This window comes from Cnephaeus nilssonii (genome assembly GCF_951640355.1).
Source record: "Cnephaeus nilssonii genome assembly, chromosome: 17".
Lineage (NCBI taxonomy): Eukaryota > Metazoa > Chordata > Mammalia > Chiroptera > Vespertilionidae > Cnephaeus > Cnephaeus nilssonii.
In genome coordinates this window covers 23,247,433-23,263,257 of record NC_137088.1, presented here as the reverse complement: position 1 = coordinate 23,263,257, position 15,825 = coordinate 23,247,433, and the positions used below count along the sequence as shown (strand labels likewise).

Below are 15,825 nucleotides of genomic sequence, written 5' to 3'. Positions count from 1 at the left end.
GTTCACATAAGCATCAGACATGTATATCACCAGCAAGTTCAATATACAGCTATCTGTATGCAAGGCTGTCATCTATAACTGTGGTAATTAAGTAACTGTCTTGAAAAACTTTTGCTTTTTTCATTATACCTTTTACTTTTCCTATTTTACTCTAATTCTCCTCTTTTAGTCATTCAACCAAAAGGTAAGACCCTCACCCCAGAGACAAAGGCCAACTATTTTATAAATCAGAAAGTCAGCTCTCTTTACTAATTTCTGATCAGTGGAGATGTCAAAGTATTTGCTAAAAGACGATGAGAAAGGGGTTGGGAACAGTGGAGTTTAGCAAACAGATCAGGCATTTACTACCAGCGAGCTCCATTATGGATTTCTGAGCTTTGTAAGCCAAGCTCCCCCAAGTGTAATTACATTTTTATTTATAATGGGTTTGTGACTGTTAACTTCATGTTGCCGATGCCTGTTTCCCCCACACATGCTCATACACACCAATGTGAAATAGCATTCTGTATTTACTACTAGACAGAACACATTGAGAATGATTCCTTTCACTTACAAATCAAATTGAACATTAATGAAAATATATTCATAACACAAAAAAAGCCAAGGCATGCAGGGGCTGAGACAGACCATGTGCATAATTAACAGATCACTCTTTCACATAATCAAATTATTTTTTCACAGCTTTATGTAGTAGGAAGACCACTACAAATCCAGTATAGAAGGATATAAGGATGCTACACATAGCAGACTACAATTTTAGTGCTAGCGATAGCCACGATTAGTGCAAATGTAACTAGGAAAAAGGTCTGAAGTCCACCCAAAGCCAATGTGTTCTTATTCAGTTGAGCAGTTTGTTCATTCACAAACCTGTCCTCCTGATAGAATTTATCACCTTTGTTTTATCATTAATCCCTCCTCTTCTCATCTAGGTAGAAACCCCTGTATACTTTACACCTACTTTTAAATGCTTAATACCAGTAACCACAGGAGAATCTCTTCTCCCCTTGAAAAACTGCAAATAAAGATGTCAGCTATTGAGTATATTTGTGGCATCTCCAGCAGCTGCTGTTAAATACCAGCTGGTCTAGCTGATTAAAATTACCTCCGAGTTGGTATTATAAAGATGCCTGGGCAACGTTGCTGTATTAATGGATTATTGAGTGAGCGATGAAAACCTTGGCCAGCTGATGCGTTTTATTACAGATAGGCTTTATGATGTGTAATCACTGTAATTTTTACAACTAGAGAAAATATGAAAAAAGGAGTCAAAAAATCCCCATAGAAACGGATTTAACTAGATTATTCCTACCATTCTGTTTCCTAGAAGGAATCAAAGTACATAATTACTGTGTTAAATATCCAGGTACAGACCTATACACACAATTTATCCCTCTATCTATGTGGGTATGTTATCATCAATACAGACAAGCAGAGAATGCACATGGACATATGCAGTATGCATACAATTTGTGTGAATAGATATTTACTATGTCGTTGTCTGCCAAGCCATGCAATTGGCTACAATGAGATCACATGACCTAAAATAGTGTTGAGCTGTTCACCAGCTGGGCAATAGCTGAAAATCCAAATCTGGCCAACTGGACTGTGGTTTGCAGTCCAAGGGACAGGATCATTTCTCTCCCTTTACCATTTCCCTTTAGCTGTTTTCTGATAAGCCAAGGTTTTTATAGAACTCTACCAAATTGTCCCCAGACCCTATAACTTCCAGCTTATGTTCAAAAGAAGGTATGGCAGTTTATTGGCTCAGCTGGTTCTATGGCTGCTACAGGGGCCAGGACCCTAATCTATCAGTTTCCAAGGTCCTTCAAATGCACTGTCCTATTAATGGTACTTAAGGCTCCAGAATGCTCCCAAATTGTTTTAAGAATAAGCACGAACTTGCTGCAGGCTGTGGCCAATTAAAATGGATCAAGTAGAGGATAAAATTCATGCAAATATGTCTCTGGGTGAATTAGGATCTTGTAGGAAAAGACAGACATCTCATACTGGATTCTCTTTTAGATAATCCACAGTTTACAGTTGTATTTAAGAACATAATGTTTATCATCAAGTAGTATCAAGTGTGTTGTTTGGGTTTTGCTGTATAATACTTAACATCAACTTTTTACACACCCAGAATAAAATACATACACCTGTGACTGGAAAGCAATAAAACTTACTCTTTTTATTTAGCAAAGGTACCAAAATGTCTCTGTGAAATTATTCTTTCAGAGCCAGAGGCTTTGGTTGGCTTTTTGTATACCTCCCATAGAAGCCCAGCGGTGTGTTCTGAGGATGAGTTTTATTCATGCAAGTAACTAACACTTCTAATTAGAGCCACATGTGATGAACAACCTGCGAAATGAGGTTAGGCAATACTTTGAGATCAAACGTTTTTTTAAAAATTATTTTATTATACCACCTTGAAACAGGTTGCTAATGAAGATAATTTCAAAAAGGGAATTCCAGAAGTATTTTGAGTAATAATGTTTCATTAAAATAGGTGTCTAACTTATTAAAGTGACCATGCTTTTGAAGAACCACAGTCATTTTCAACATAAAAACACTGGTATGCTGGCTTAAAAAACTAATCATTGTTGGTTAAAGCATTTGGTTTGATCATGTTTTCATGGAAATGAATGTAGTCATTTGTGTGCAAATTTGATATGGAATTTATTTGCCATTTTGTCCAATCTCTCATTCATAAGGCAACCATCCATAAAATGTCTGATAGCTAGTTTGCAGTCCAAGGGACAGGACCATTTCTCTCCCTTTACCATTTCCCTTTAGTTGATTTCTGATAAACTATGCTGGGGACTGCTGAGCCTCTGTTGAAACATTGGGGTGAAGGTAGAGGATTTTTCCACTTACTGACTCAAAATCTGCACTCCACACAAATTATTTCGACTGGTTCTTCTCTAGCCTTCTATAGCGGCTACTCCCTGTTCTAGTAATACTAGTCAAATACCCAAGTGATGTAACATAGAGCACACTGCTTGACATCAGTAGGTGTTTAATAAAGCAAATGCTGAAGGAATGATGGCTTAAAGCAGTTCTATTTTTAAAACTATTAAACTGAAAAATTCAATCATCCTACATTAATGAAATCAAGTAAAGGATATAAACTTTAAAAGCTAAGAGAAAATGACATACACAGCTTAATCAAATTTCCTTAATGTGAAAACTTACAAATTTAATCGTTAGGCAGAGACAAACTTCTGACCAACTAACTGATCAAACCACCTCACATTTACTACTGTTTTAAAACTGAATTTTCCACAAAAGCATAGGAGAGGAAAATCATATTAGGAGCTGGTCCACCCTGATTTGTCACTGTCGTTCTAAATACCAAGAAGCAGGACACCCCCCTGCCTAGAGCTGATCAAGCTATAGAAAGACAGCTACGTATTGATGGGCTACACCAAAGCAAAAGGCATTTGGTATATGGGGGCTCAGGACTCCAGAAAGAACCATTTCCCATTAATTTTCAATGTAAAGAAATAACATTATTCATCATTTTTATTATTATTTAGAAGTATGAGATCTTAACTAGAATTTTATGATCCCTGCTATGATTTTTTTTTTTAATTTAATGAACACTTAGAAAGTGTTTCCTATGTGCCAGACATCGTTTAAGGTACTATGCAAATAGAAGGCTTCACATGGCAACCCTATAAGCAAGGTAATCTTAATTTTACTTTAATTCAACTTTTGCAAGCATCCATTGCAATGCAGTACCTGCACTCAGGTTCTGGGTTGCAATGAATGAAGAGTTCAGCAATTGTAAGAAGGTACAGACAAAATATATTATATTTTTTCTGAATAGTTCTTGTTTCAGATAAAATAAAGACCTTTCCATTACAAACTGATAATTAAAATGAAGTAAACCTACAATACATACCAAATATCAACATTATAAAATTCTACCCATTGAAATACATTTGGCCTTAGCTGGGTTGGCTCAGTGGATAGAGTGTCAGCCTGTGGACTAAAGGGTCCTGGGTTCGATTCTGGTCAAGGGCACATGCCCAAGTTGCGGGCTCAATCCCCAGTGGGGGGCATGTAGGAGGCAGCCAATTAATAATTCATCATTGATGTTTCTCTCTCTCCCTCTCCCTTCCTCTCTGAAATAAATAAAAATATTAAAAAAGATACAAAAATAAAGTAAAAACAACAACACATTTGTAGTTCTGTTCCCTCCTTCCCTCCCACCCCAGGCATAGAGATTTACCATCTTCATACTTGGGGTATGGTCACTAGAGGAACTGAACTCTGGTTTTCTTCAGTGCCACTGATCTGGCTGAATTCTGATAGTGTTCACAATGCTGACTGTTCTCACTAGCTGTATTTTTAATAGTTTAAATCCCATTAACTTACTTAGGTCAGAAGTTGTCTTTGATAAAAGTTGAACCTACTCAGCCTGTCATTAACTCTTTTCTACCCAGTCCTAATCATTTTACATTGTTTCTGATGCCTCCTAATTAGGGCTTATGCCTATTAACACAATTATCTATTCTAAAAGGTCTAACATATTATCTCCAACAAATTTCATGTAATATATCATTTAATTTTAATAAAATTTTAAATAAAATTCAGTAAAAAATCTTTTTAAATGTTTTTAAAGTTTGGGAAATTTTTTATGCTACACATGCCATTTGCAGTTTAAGTCATAATCAGAACCCTTTGGAGGAGATACAGTGGTATAAAAATATCTGTAGCATCATATAAAAATGCCTAAGAAATAATACTTGAAGTACAATGAAAATAAAAGCATTATTTTTATTAGAGAAAGCAAATTTTAACGAAAAGTTTTTAGAAAGAAAATATATATACTGTATATATAAGACAAACTGAATTACTAACAACATGCTACCAATGAGATTTAAGCCTACATCTGTTAGAGGTGGTTGCTGGGAGAGTTTCTGCTTTGCTTGATCAGAGGAGGCAAATAAGGTTGGCACCAGCCTCTTGAACAAATATACAACCTTGAACAATTACCTACTGATCTACGAAATAATTGATGTCTAGCTATCCCAGCATCCTGAGACCAGTTAGCCACAATCATGAAGAAAGGCCGAGAGAATCTGTAGGTCTCCATACTGTACTAGTAAAGCCAATGAACCACTGCCAGAGCTCCTATCTCCAGACTTGTTACTTTTTAGGAAAAATAACAAAAATCACCATTTGTTTAGGCCATTGCTAGTTGAGTTTGTTACTTGCAGCCAAATGCATTTCTGATATAGTGTTCCTTGTATTTGTGCTCCAACAGCAGATTGTGCATGATTCTAATCATTAAACTATATCAAAATAATGTTGTTTACAAATATATCATACTAGACCAAACATAGTATTTACCCTGACTACACAGATGTAACTTTAATAGTAAATGGGATATTCAAGCCATGATTTCATCTAAGTCCGTATATTTCAAATCTCATTTTTTTTCTCTATAAAATACTGTGAGCTCCTTGTGAACAAATGCTTAACATTTATTACATATTAAAATATTTGTTATATTATACTGGGAGGTATAGTGGAGTGGTGTATGAAATCTGCCATGGAATTAGCTGCCTGTGATGGTATCAAACTCACCAACATGAGATTTGCTAAGTTGAAATATTCAATTATTTAATGTGGATATTAAAGAAATCAGATTGAAGCATGTCAGAAGTAGATAAAAGAGTGACCTTCCAGATCCTAAAAAGCTGGGTTTCTATGGCCTGGTGTCAGATACCTCATTCCACCTGGGTCACAATATATTAATCCATACTCATTGAACATGGCAGTTACATAAAAGTAAATTTCAAGCCTAAATGTAATATCATTCAGTCTACAAATTTTCCATTTTGAACAAAACAATATAACAGGAAAGTGGTGAAGTAAAAATATTCAGTCAAAAGTTTTTATCGAATCTGGTAATTTGATAGGAAAGAAAACGCAGCTCTATCTTGTCCAAACTGTTCTGGTAAGTACATGATAGTTCCACACAAAAATCTCCCTCCCTAAGAACTGACCTATTTTTTAAAAGTTCTAATATACTGTCAGAGATTAAGGTAAATACATTTGATTGTACTTGCAGATGTTAAAACAGAGTTATTTCATATTAAGCATTCTTGCCATGTCCTCCATTTTCCGTAATTCTTCAAAAATTACTGACAATGGTTCAAATATACCTTTAAGGTGTTTCAGTTTTGTGGATGTTGACAACTCATTAACAATAATTAAGTACATTCTTACTTTTGTCCTCACATTTTTGTTCTTATATGATCAATTTATAATCAACAGAGACAACTGAGAAAGTAACAAAAATTATAAAGAAAATAAACACTATCCATCATTCCCTCTCAGACATAACTGCTCTTAACAATGCTTGCCAGTCTAATTTTCACATAAAAACATATATACGATTTGCCTTGGCATGGCTATGAGCCTTGGGCTATCCAGTGCCCTTGATTTCCTATTTCCGCTATAGGAGGCTGACTTCTGCTCACTAACAAGACTCCTCTAATTCCAGGATTTGTACCTTCCTGGTCTAGGTTGCTAATCTGGTCACCCTGAGTTTGGCTCATAACCCAACCTAACACAATCCCTATGGATGCCTTAGTTTCCTACCATACTCATAGTCTGAATCATATTAGGGTGTTAATATAGGCTTAAGAGGTCAAAGCCTGGCTCAGCTTCTTGGTAGGTGGTTAATCTAAATAAGCCTTTATAAGCCTTAATTTCTTCATCTAAAAAATTGGGATAATAGCAGTACCTATCCCAATGTATTTTGAGGATAAATAAAATAATCTATGTAAAGCCATCAGTATGATCCTGGCCCACAGAAAATACTCAATAAATATTAATTATTAATCATTATTTCAAGTAATTTATTATTCTTTCCATAACTCTTAATCATGATAATTATTCATATGGAAGGGAACATACTCAGCTTTTTCAATAGCAGTAATCCTGGAGGAATAACCAGTGGTGGGTGACAAGATTATCATTGGATCTTCACCTTCTAATCCCTCATTCTGGTTTATACATTAAATGTATAAGATAAAGCTCATTGAAGAGAAAAGAATATTTCAATCATTAACTGTGTTTAGAATAGGAAGCTTTTTGCTTAAACTGTTGGAAGAGAATTTTTAAGGTCGGTAATTATATTGCTTTAATGACTAAAAGTTATATTTTTTAACATATGTTTATATTTCAAATATTGTTTAAAAAAACTTAGTAGTCATACATAATTATAAAGTGATATGTGTTAGGACAAATACACAGTGATATAAATATTTTAAAATTATTTCATAAAATTAAGCAGATTATTTATCAATAATCAAGAACCTCCCCAATTAAATTATTATAAACCACTATAGCAAAACAATTGCTAATCCAGAAAATAGAAAAAAAAGGAAATGGAAGATATACAATAAACATTTGGGAGATATGAAATTTATCCCATGAGTGTCGTAAAGAGCTCATAATTTATAAATGTCAAAGCCCAAGTGTGAGGGTCCTTCCTCAAAAGTGACATTAATTGCATATCCCACAGATGCTTATTATGTATTCTATTTATATCAAAGTATAAAATGTAGTTGAAAATATACAAATTCAATATATTGAAGGTGATAATAAGACACAGTTACTCTCTCCTGTTCCTCAGCTATACTATAACAACCTGATTTGGGGCCCTAATTATTTCTTCCTTCCTAACTGGTCTCACTGTCCTAACCTTGTCAATAGCTACTTTAAAATAAACTTTTATGTCTATAAACACAAACATATTAGTTAGACTTTTAAGTGTAAATTACAATTCATTAATAACCTACAATGCTGCTAAATACCCATGTTACCCACAACTTTCTTATTTCAAGTGGGAATGATGGAGCTGCTCTCAATGATGAAGTCTCAGAAATGAAAACAAGCATCACTAAAAACAGGAAAGCAGACTTCTTAAATTACAATTTAGGAGTTCCAGAAAAGAAAGAGAGCTCAATATTTATTAGTGAAAGAGTCTGTACAACATGAGGACATAAAGAAAACATTCATTGATATTTTTTACTTTGGACTAAATAAATTGTCCTAAACCTTTGACTTGAGATTCTTTGTAATTCAAATAATGAATTCATATTTACTGAGCATCTACTATGTACATCTCAATGATATCTTTTCAATTTTTCATGTTCTACCTAATTGAGAGATGGAATTTGCAAGAAATATCTACCAAGGAACTACCTAATAGTTCATAGATATGTTCCATTGTTTTAATATAAAGGATCCTTTGGTTGTCTGTAATACTGTACAACTAATTCATATTTATTAAAACTGCTCTTTGTAATTTGCCTACTCACCTTATAACCACTGAATGAATACATACAAATACTCACACACATCTAGGGAGCTCCCTATTTTTCTGCTATAGCATGTTACAGAGTTATGTGGTTAAAGAATATTAATATATTATGTTCACTTTGAAGGGCATTGAAATTACTTTTCAAAATGCACTTCTGAGGGTAGAACAGGAGACCATACAATAAAATGTTTGGGTTCGGGGCTGGCTCCATGTGTGTATGATCTGTGTGACCCTATACTTCTTAAAATGCTTGGTTTAATGATCTGCTGCTGTTGCCATTTTAAAATTCTGACTAATTTTTTAAAGGAGGCCATTCATTTTTATTTTGCACTGGATTCTGCAGATTATGGAGCCAATCCTGATTGGATTTGAATTATGACTTAGTTTCTTCCTCTGTAACAAAGTTGTAACAATTACCAGGATTGGTGGGGATATTAGGTGAAATATCATATGTGAAAGCTATGAGCCTTGGCACATAGGATAGAAAAGAGATATGAAATGAAATGGAGCTGAACCAGTTAGTTCTTGCTTTTACTCTTATAAATGTACACATAGGGAAATCATCGTAACTCATAATTAGGTAGAGCTGCAATGTAAACTTTTAATACTTACAACCCATATATCTGTGGTGCAATTTCTAGTCTGTTCAAGTGCATGTAGAGCTCAATATCATGCTTCTTCAGCAGATGATCCTGGATTTGGTTGACTTTAGTAACAATAGCAATTGTTGGCCCTAAGTCCTGTGGTCTAGCAAAGGGGATGGGAGTCAGCAGTGTTTCTTTCCCCTAAAAACAAGAAAAATACAACAAGTATTATATTTCAATTTGAAATTAACAAATATGTGGACATCATTCCTGAATACATTTATCAACTGGAGTCTAAATAAGAACCAACAACTAGTCTAAATAGAATCAATAATCATCTTATGACAAATGCTTATAATGTGGAATCATATGCTGATTATCATATAGAGGACTGTGAACATAAAGGCCAGAAAATGTCTTCTAAAATACTTTCTACCTGTATTCCCTTGACCAATTTCTCTCGTGACGTTACGCATTACAAGATAATTCTGGCTAGAGGTAGTGGTGGCCACTAGTCTATTTGTCCATGGGCAGTTTATCTAATCAGCCATAGTACCTAAAAGAAACACTCTAATGAAAACATATTTCTTGTGGCATAAAACTGGAATATGAAAAAAAGCAAATGAAAACTTTTAATTTGAGCTCTCAAAACTATAAAAAAGTCAGAAAATAAAGGAAACTAAAACTAGAAAATAAGATGTTCTTTAACTGTCCTTATCAATTTAAATAGCTAAGTAGAAAACATTTAAAAACTCTCCAGACTAAAATATAGCTGATTTTAAAAAAACACACAAGACAATTTATATGGACCAACTATATCTTCTCCCATGTTCCACAGTAAGACAGATATAACTGTAACTCCTTGTAATGCTTTCATGAAAACTTCAACTACCCCCTCAAATCTGATATTGTCCTCGATTTTACCCCTCTCTAAAATGGGATTTATAGCAGCACTCATGATTATCTGCCTATCATTCATCCTCAGTCTACTGCTGTAGCTCAAATTTATGTTTCTGCTTCACAAATGTTGCTTTTTCACATAGTTCTGGTCTTAGTTTTATTCTCTACTTACACATAATTCCCTGGATAATCTCAGTCATCCACAGTGTTTCAACCAAAACCCTTTCCAAAGATTTTCTAATCTGTATTCATAACCTAGAACTCTCGAGTGTTTCCCCCATACATTCAAATCTTGACAAGAAATCTTGGATTGCTAAAAGGGTGTCTTATTCAGTAGGCCCACAACTAAGTCTATCATCTTCTGCTCAAACACACGTTTATCCTTTCTCCATGCATACCTCAACCCATCCTCCAATAAGAACACCCACTTTACCAATTTTAGTTCCTCAGAACCACTCAGGGGATTCTTATATGTCTCCTCTTCCTCAGCTATACTGTTATAATCTGTTGGAGCTCTAATTATTTTTCTCCTCCTAACTGGTCCCACTATCCCTAATTTAGTCTGCTTTCAAATCCATCTTCCAAAATGCCTGTGATCTATCTGAAGTAGGTATTAGACTATGTCAAATTGCCCTCCTTAAACATTTTAATAGCTCCCCATCATTTTTACTCAAGAAGAAAAAAACCCCACCAAATTATTTAGCCTGATTTCTAAGGCCTTTCATTCATTAGTGAGGCTACAGAATTCTCACTTCTATAGATCCTGGGGATGACATTCTTTTACCTGAATATCCCCTCCCCAGTGTTTCCATAGAAGAGCTCCCAAGTATATTTAAAAATGAGGATCAAGTCCTATTTCATTATCATCTTCTCTACTACCACAGTCTCCTTTACTACTTCTTGGCCTCCTAAACTGTGAGATCTCTATGATTAACATCATCTTTTCATCATTGGACCAGATTCAGGGGCACAAAAATAAGGTTAAAGCTCTTGCCCTTGTAGTTGGGAGGGGAGGACTACAGAGAAAATAACTGAGAATTCTACATGTGAGCATGAATAATCAGGTTGGTAGAAACAACAGAGGAGAGGAGGAGCATGTGTTAGTACAAAGAAACGTTTCCTGGAAGGGGTTCCATCTGTCTCTCCAGGATCGTTTCTGGTCTTAAAATTTGTCCTGTCCAACTGGTATGGCTAAGCTGGTTGAGCACCGTCCATGTACCAGGAGGTGATTATTCCAGGTCAGGGCACATGCCTGGGTTGCAGGCCTGATCTCCAGTAGGGGGCATGCAGGAGGCAGCCGATCGATGTTTCTCCCTCATGGATGTTCCTATTTCTCTCTCTCTCTCTCTCCCTTCCTCTCTCTGAAATCAATAAAATCATTTTTTTTTAAAAAAATAAATGCATCCTTTGTACTTCCTGCATGTCTGCCTTAGTGTCTTTAGGTCTGAAGGATATAAATCTATATCAATTTTTATAATTCAATTGGTTTTTATTCACTTATTTAAACAGGAGAAGAGGAAATCTCTATATTGTGGTCATTTATTATAAAAATAATACATCCAAGACACCTTTTTCTGATTTTGTAATACCTAACATTCTCTTTAAATAATAAATATTTTAATTGTTAAAATTTTTAAATTAAAGAAGATTTAATTTAAAAATTTAATTCTTGTTAATTTTTTTCCTACTGATATTAAATTGAAATAAGTGTTTGGGTTTTTTTGAATGGGTGTTAATTGTAAGATACTATTCACATTCAAAAGGCAGTGTTTATTCTGAAGCTAAGTGATTTAACATTTTATGTTTTTTGGTCATGCAGTTTTCCTTTCCTGAAGAACCCTGTGCAGCTGAATTCCATACTGTGTGGGTGGAGGGACTGACCTCACACAGGGTTGCTAACAATCCCATGGAAGATAGATCACTGTATCTAGTCTTCTTCTGAGGGTTTTGAATATACATACTACCACAGATATACAATCACTGGCTTTGGAGAGAAGTGATCCTAAATTAAGCTATTTAAAAATATTTAACTTAATGAAATCATATAATCAATTTCTAGTTTGAATAGAATGAGTTATCATTAAATCAATAGCATATGTAGTCCATTTTTCAAATGCTTAATATAAGGTTTATATAAACTACTAGGGGCCCAGTGCACGAATTCGTGCACCATGAAAGGAACTGTGGGCCGCGAGGCTATGGTGGGCACAGGAGTGGGTCTCGGCTTATCCTCCACATCCTCCCACTTGCCCCCCCGCCATGGCCCCCAGTCCCCTCTCTGCCAGCAGCCCTGCACCCACCACTTCCACGCGCTGACGGCACTGGCACCGCTCGCACCCGCTGACAGCGTGGAGCAATTGGGGCCGGCGCCAGCAGCAGGTGTGAGCAGGGCTGGCACCATCAGCTGGTGCAAGCGGCGGCTGCCGGCCCCGATTGCCCTTCAGGAGCAGGGGGAGGTGGAGAAGTCCTTAGGGGTGATCGGGGCCGGCAGCCGCCGCTCGCACTGCTGATGGTGCCGAGTGATTGGGACTGGTGCCAGGTGCCGGCAGCGGGTGCAAGTGGCGGCTCTGGTGCCGGCTGCAGGTGTGAGCTGGGCTGGCGCCAGCAGTGGATATGAGCAGCAGCTCCGGTGCCAGCAGCAGGTGCAAGAGGCAGCTGTCGGCCCTGATCACCACTCAGGAACAGGGAGAGGTGGAGAAGCCCTGAGGGGCGATTGGGGCCCGCGCCGGGTGGTGCGAGTGCCAGGCGGGACCACAGTGCACAGGAGCAAAGAATTTTCAGTAACCACCAGAGGCTTGCCCGGATGACAGTGACCGGTGCCCCACCTTGGTCTGGTGCCCCCGCTCACCTGCTCCACCATCCCACCGTAGCCAATGCCTGCCATGTTCTGTGCACACCCCCTAGTGGTCAGTGCACGTCATAGCGACTAGTTGTTCAGTTGTTTGGTTGTTCCACCGTATGCTCTATTTGCATATTAGGGTTTTATATAGATACATAGCTTGAAAGATTTCCTCTGTGCTCAGAATACTTATAACAAAATCTCTTACATTTAAGAAACTCAAAAGTAATATTCCAGATCACTAAGTGCTAAACAGTGAAATCAAAAGAGAAGCTAGAGTTATTATAAAATACTTCCTTATCATCAGGATTTCTTACAGTAAAGAATGCTGTTTGCATTTAACAAATATGATCAAATGGGACAGCCACAACTACCAATAAAACTAGAAAATTTTTCTAACCATTTATTAAGCAGTCAATGTGTTCTGCAGAGCAGAGCCAGTCCACAAACTGCAACGAGATAATGATTTTATGCCTTTATGTAAACCAATGCACTGATTTTTTTCATCAAGCAAGTCTAAGGAAAAACATGTCTGCTGAAACAAGCAGCATATGATATAACTGAATTTTCAAAGGAACTAGAACAGTGGTTCTCAACCTTTCTAATGCTGCAACCCTTTAATACAGTTCCTCATGTTGTGGTGACCCCCAACCATAAAATTATTTTCGTTGCTACTTCATAACTGTAATTTTGCTACTGTTAAAGAATCGTAATGTAAATATCTGTGTTTTCCGATGGTCTTAGGCTCTACACAGGTTGAGAACCGCTAGCAGGGGAGAACCGCTAGCAGGGTCGCCTAAGACCATCGGAAAACACAGATATTTACATTACGATTCTTTAACAGTAGCAAAATTACAGTTATGAAGTAGCAACGAAAATAATTTTATGGTTGGGGGTCACCACAACATGAGGAACTGTATTAAAGGGTCGCGGCATTAGAAAGGTTGAGAACCACTAAACTAGAAGAACTGAATATGGGAGTGGTATATTAACTTCTCGAACTTCTTTGTAAAAAGATGAGAGAATCAGAAAACAATAAAAAGGGATTCATTAGAAATGCTTTTAAGGAATATTTTACTCAACGACATATGAAAGAATTAATATAAATATTCAGAGGTCACAGCATCTATGTGTTCACTGATAAAATGAATGCCTTTCTTTGCATTATCTTAGTCATTTTCATGAACTTGACTCAGTGATATCAACATAAGTAGGTAAAACTAAGAAAAGTGGTAACTCACATGGTTGTCACTCAGTTTCTTAGATACAGTGAGTAAGTTATAAAATACAAAATGACCACTGTATAAAATAATCATGATGCCTGTATTAAATGTATTCAAATACTCTCTGCTCCAAATTCTGATGCTCACATAAGTCTACAAGTTCATCAAATCACTTGCCAAGAATATAAAGTTATTGTTCCACAACATGTGTAGTTCATCACATACAGTGACAGCAAGTTTCTGCTCTAATCACCCTTACAGAAGGTAACAAGTTCTGCTGAAGGGAGACTTTATCACCGAGGCTAGGGGTTGGCAAATTTTCCCTGTAAAGAGCCAGACAGTAAATATTTCAGGCTTGACAGGTCATACAATTTGTGCTGCAACAATTCAACTCTGCTGTTGTAACGTGCAAGCAGCCACAGACAAGAAGTAAACAGACAGGCATGGCTGTATCCCAATAAAACTTCTTTTATGGGCATGGAAATTGAATTCCATATTATTTTCATCTGACACAAATTATTATTCTTCTTTTCATATTTTTTCAACCATTTAATAATGTAAAAGCCATTTTAAGTCACAAGCTGTACAAAAACAGATGGCAGGCCAAACTGGCTTGCAGGCAGTAGTTTGCCTTGACCTAGGCCAAAGGCATAAAAAGCATTAGTTATCCATTTCATTTTTTAAGAGATGGAATGAAGTGACTGACTAATACATGGTTTCTAACCAGAATGCAATCAATTATACCAATATAAAATAAATTAATCATATAAAACATAATGTGCCCAAAACTCTTAATATACCTTGCCAGAATAATTTGCAATGTTTCCAATATTGTATAATAAAAATGAAAATACCATAATGATCTCTAGGTTAGCATATATGTTTGTTTACAGTAACAGATAATTCAGAAATTTCATGCCTAGAGACAGGCTAAAAGAACAAAAACCAGATGTTCACACAAAAGTTTGTACACAATGTTCATAGCAAGCAAAAAGTGAAACAAAACCAAATGTCCATCAACAGATTTATGGTTAAACTAATTGTGGTATATCCACACAATGAAATATTATTCAGCCACTAAAAGGAATGAAGTACTGATGCATGGTACACCATGAATGAACACTGAAAACATTATGCTAAAGGAAAGGAGTCAGTCATAAAAGGTCATATATTGTATAATTCTACTTATATGAATTGTCCAGAAGAGGCAAGTACAAATACAAAGTAGATTAGTAACAGCAGAGGCTCTGGGAAGAGGGAATGGGGAGTGACTGCTATTGGGTATAGGATTTCCTCTTGAGGTGAGGAAAATGTTTTGAAATTAGATGTGAGGATATTTGCACAATCTTGTGAATATACTAAAACTCACCGATGTACACTTTAAAAAGGTGAATGTTACAGTATATTATATCATAATAAAACTTATAATTAAAAATAAGGATATGAGAAAGAAAAAATGGTTTGATGCTAAATGTGTAAATTCCATAGTGATGCATTAGTAAAAGTAAAACAGCCTATTTGTTACAAAGTTTATCTATGCACTTTAGTTAATAATATGTCTATCAACTCACTAGGATAGCAACAGATCAGGTAGATAAATGCACTTTATTAAAAGTTTATAATAATTTTAAATAAGTTATATTGCATGAATATCATACACACGTATAAGAAGTTTCCATTTATTTACACAAAATTTTTTATATTACCTTTGTAAATAATATCTGCCAATATTATTAGAGATACGGTTTAAATCCCAGTTCAAACTTATTCCACAGGTATTTTCATATTTTCTTTTTTATAGTAATAACTAGAGGCCCAATGCATGAATTCATGCATGGGTGGGGTCCAGCCGACACACCCCGATTGGGCTGGGCCAGCTGGGGTGAGGGGCTGCAGGCAGTTGGCCACCGGCCCCACCCCCTGGTCGAACTTGCGGTC

The 15,825-nt window shown here is 36.1% G+C and overlaps 1 protein-coding gene across 2 annotated transcripts in view; it reads right to left on the bottom strand.

Annotated features, from left to right (window-relative positions):
- Positions 1–15,825, bottom strand: part of TBC1D5 (TBC1 domain family member 5) — a 446,950-nt gene that overhangs the window by 143,295 nt on the left and 287,830 nt on the right. For both annotated transcript variants that reach the window (XM_079795163.1, XM_079795164.1), the window contains exon 14: positions 8,954–9,126. In XM_079795163.1, coding sequence (XP_079651289.1) covers positions 8,954–9,126 — 173 coding nt within the window. The remainder of the gene's footprint in view (positions 1–8,953; positions 9,127–15,825) is intronic.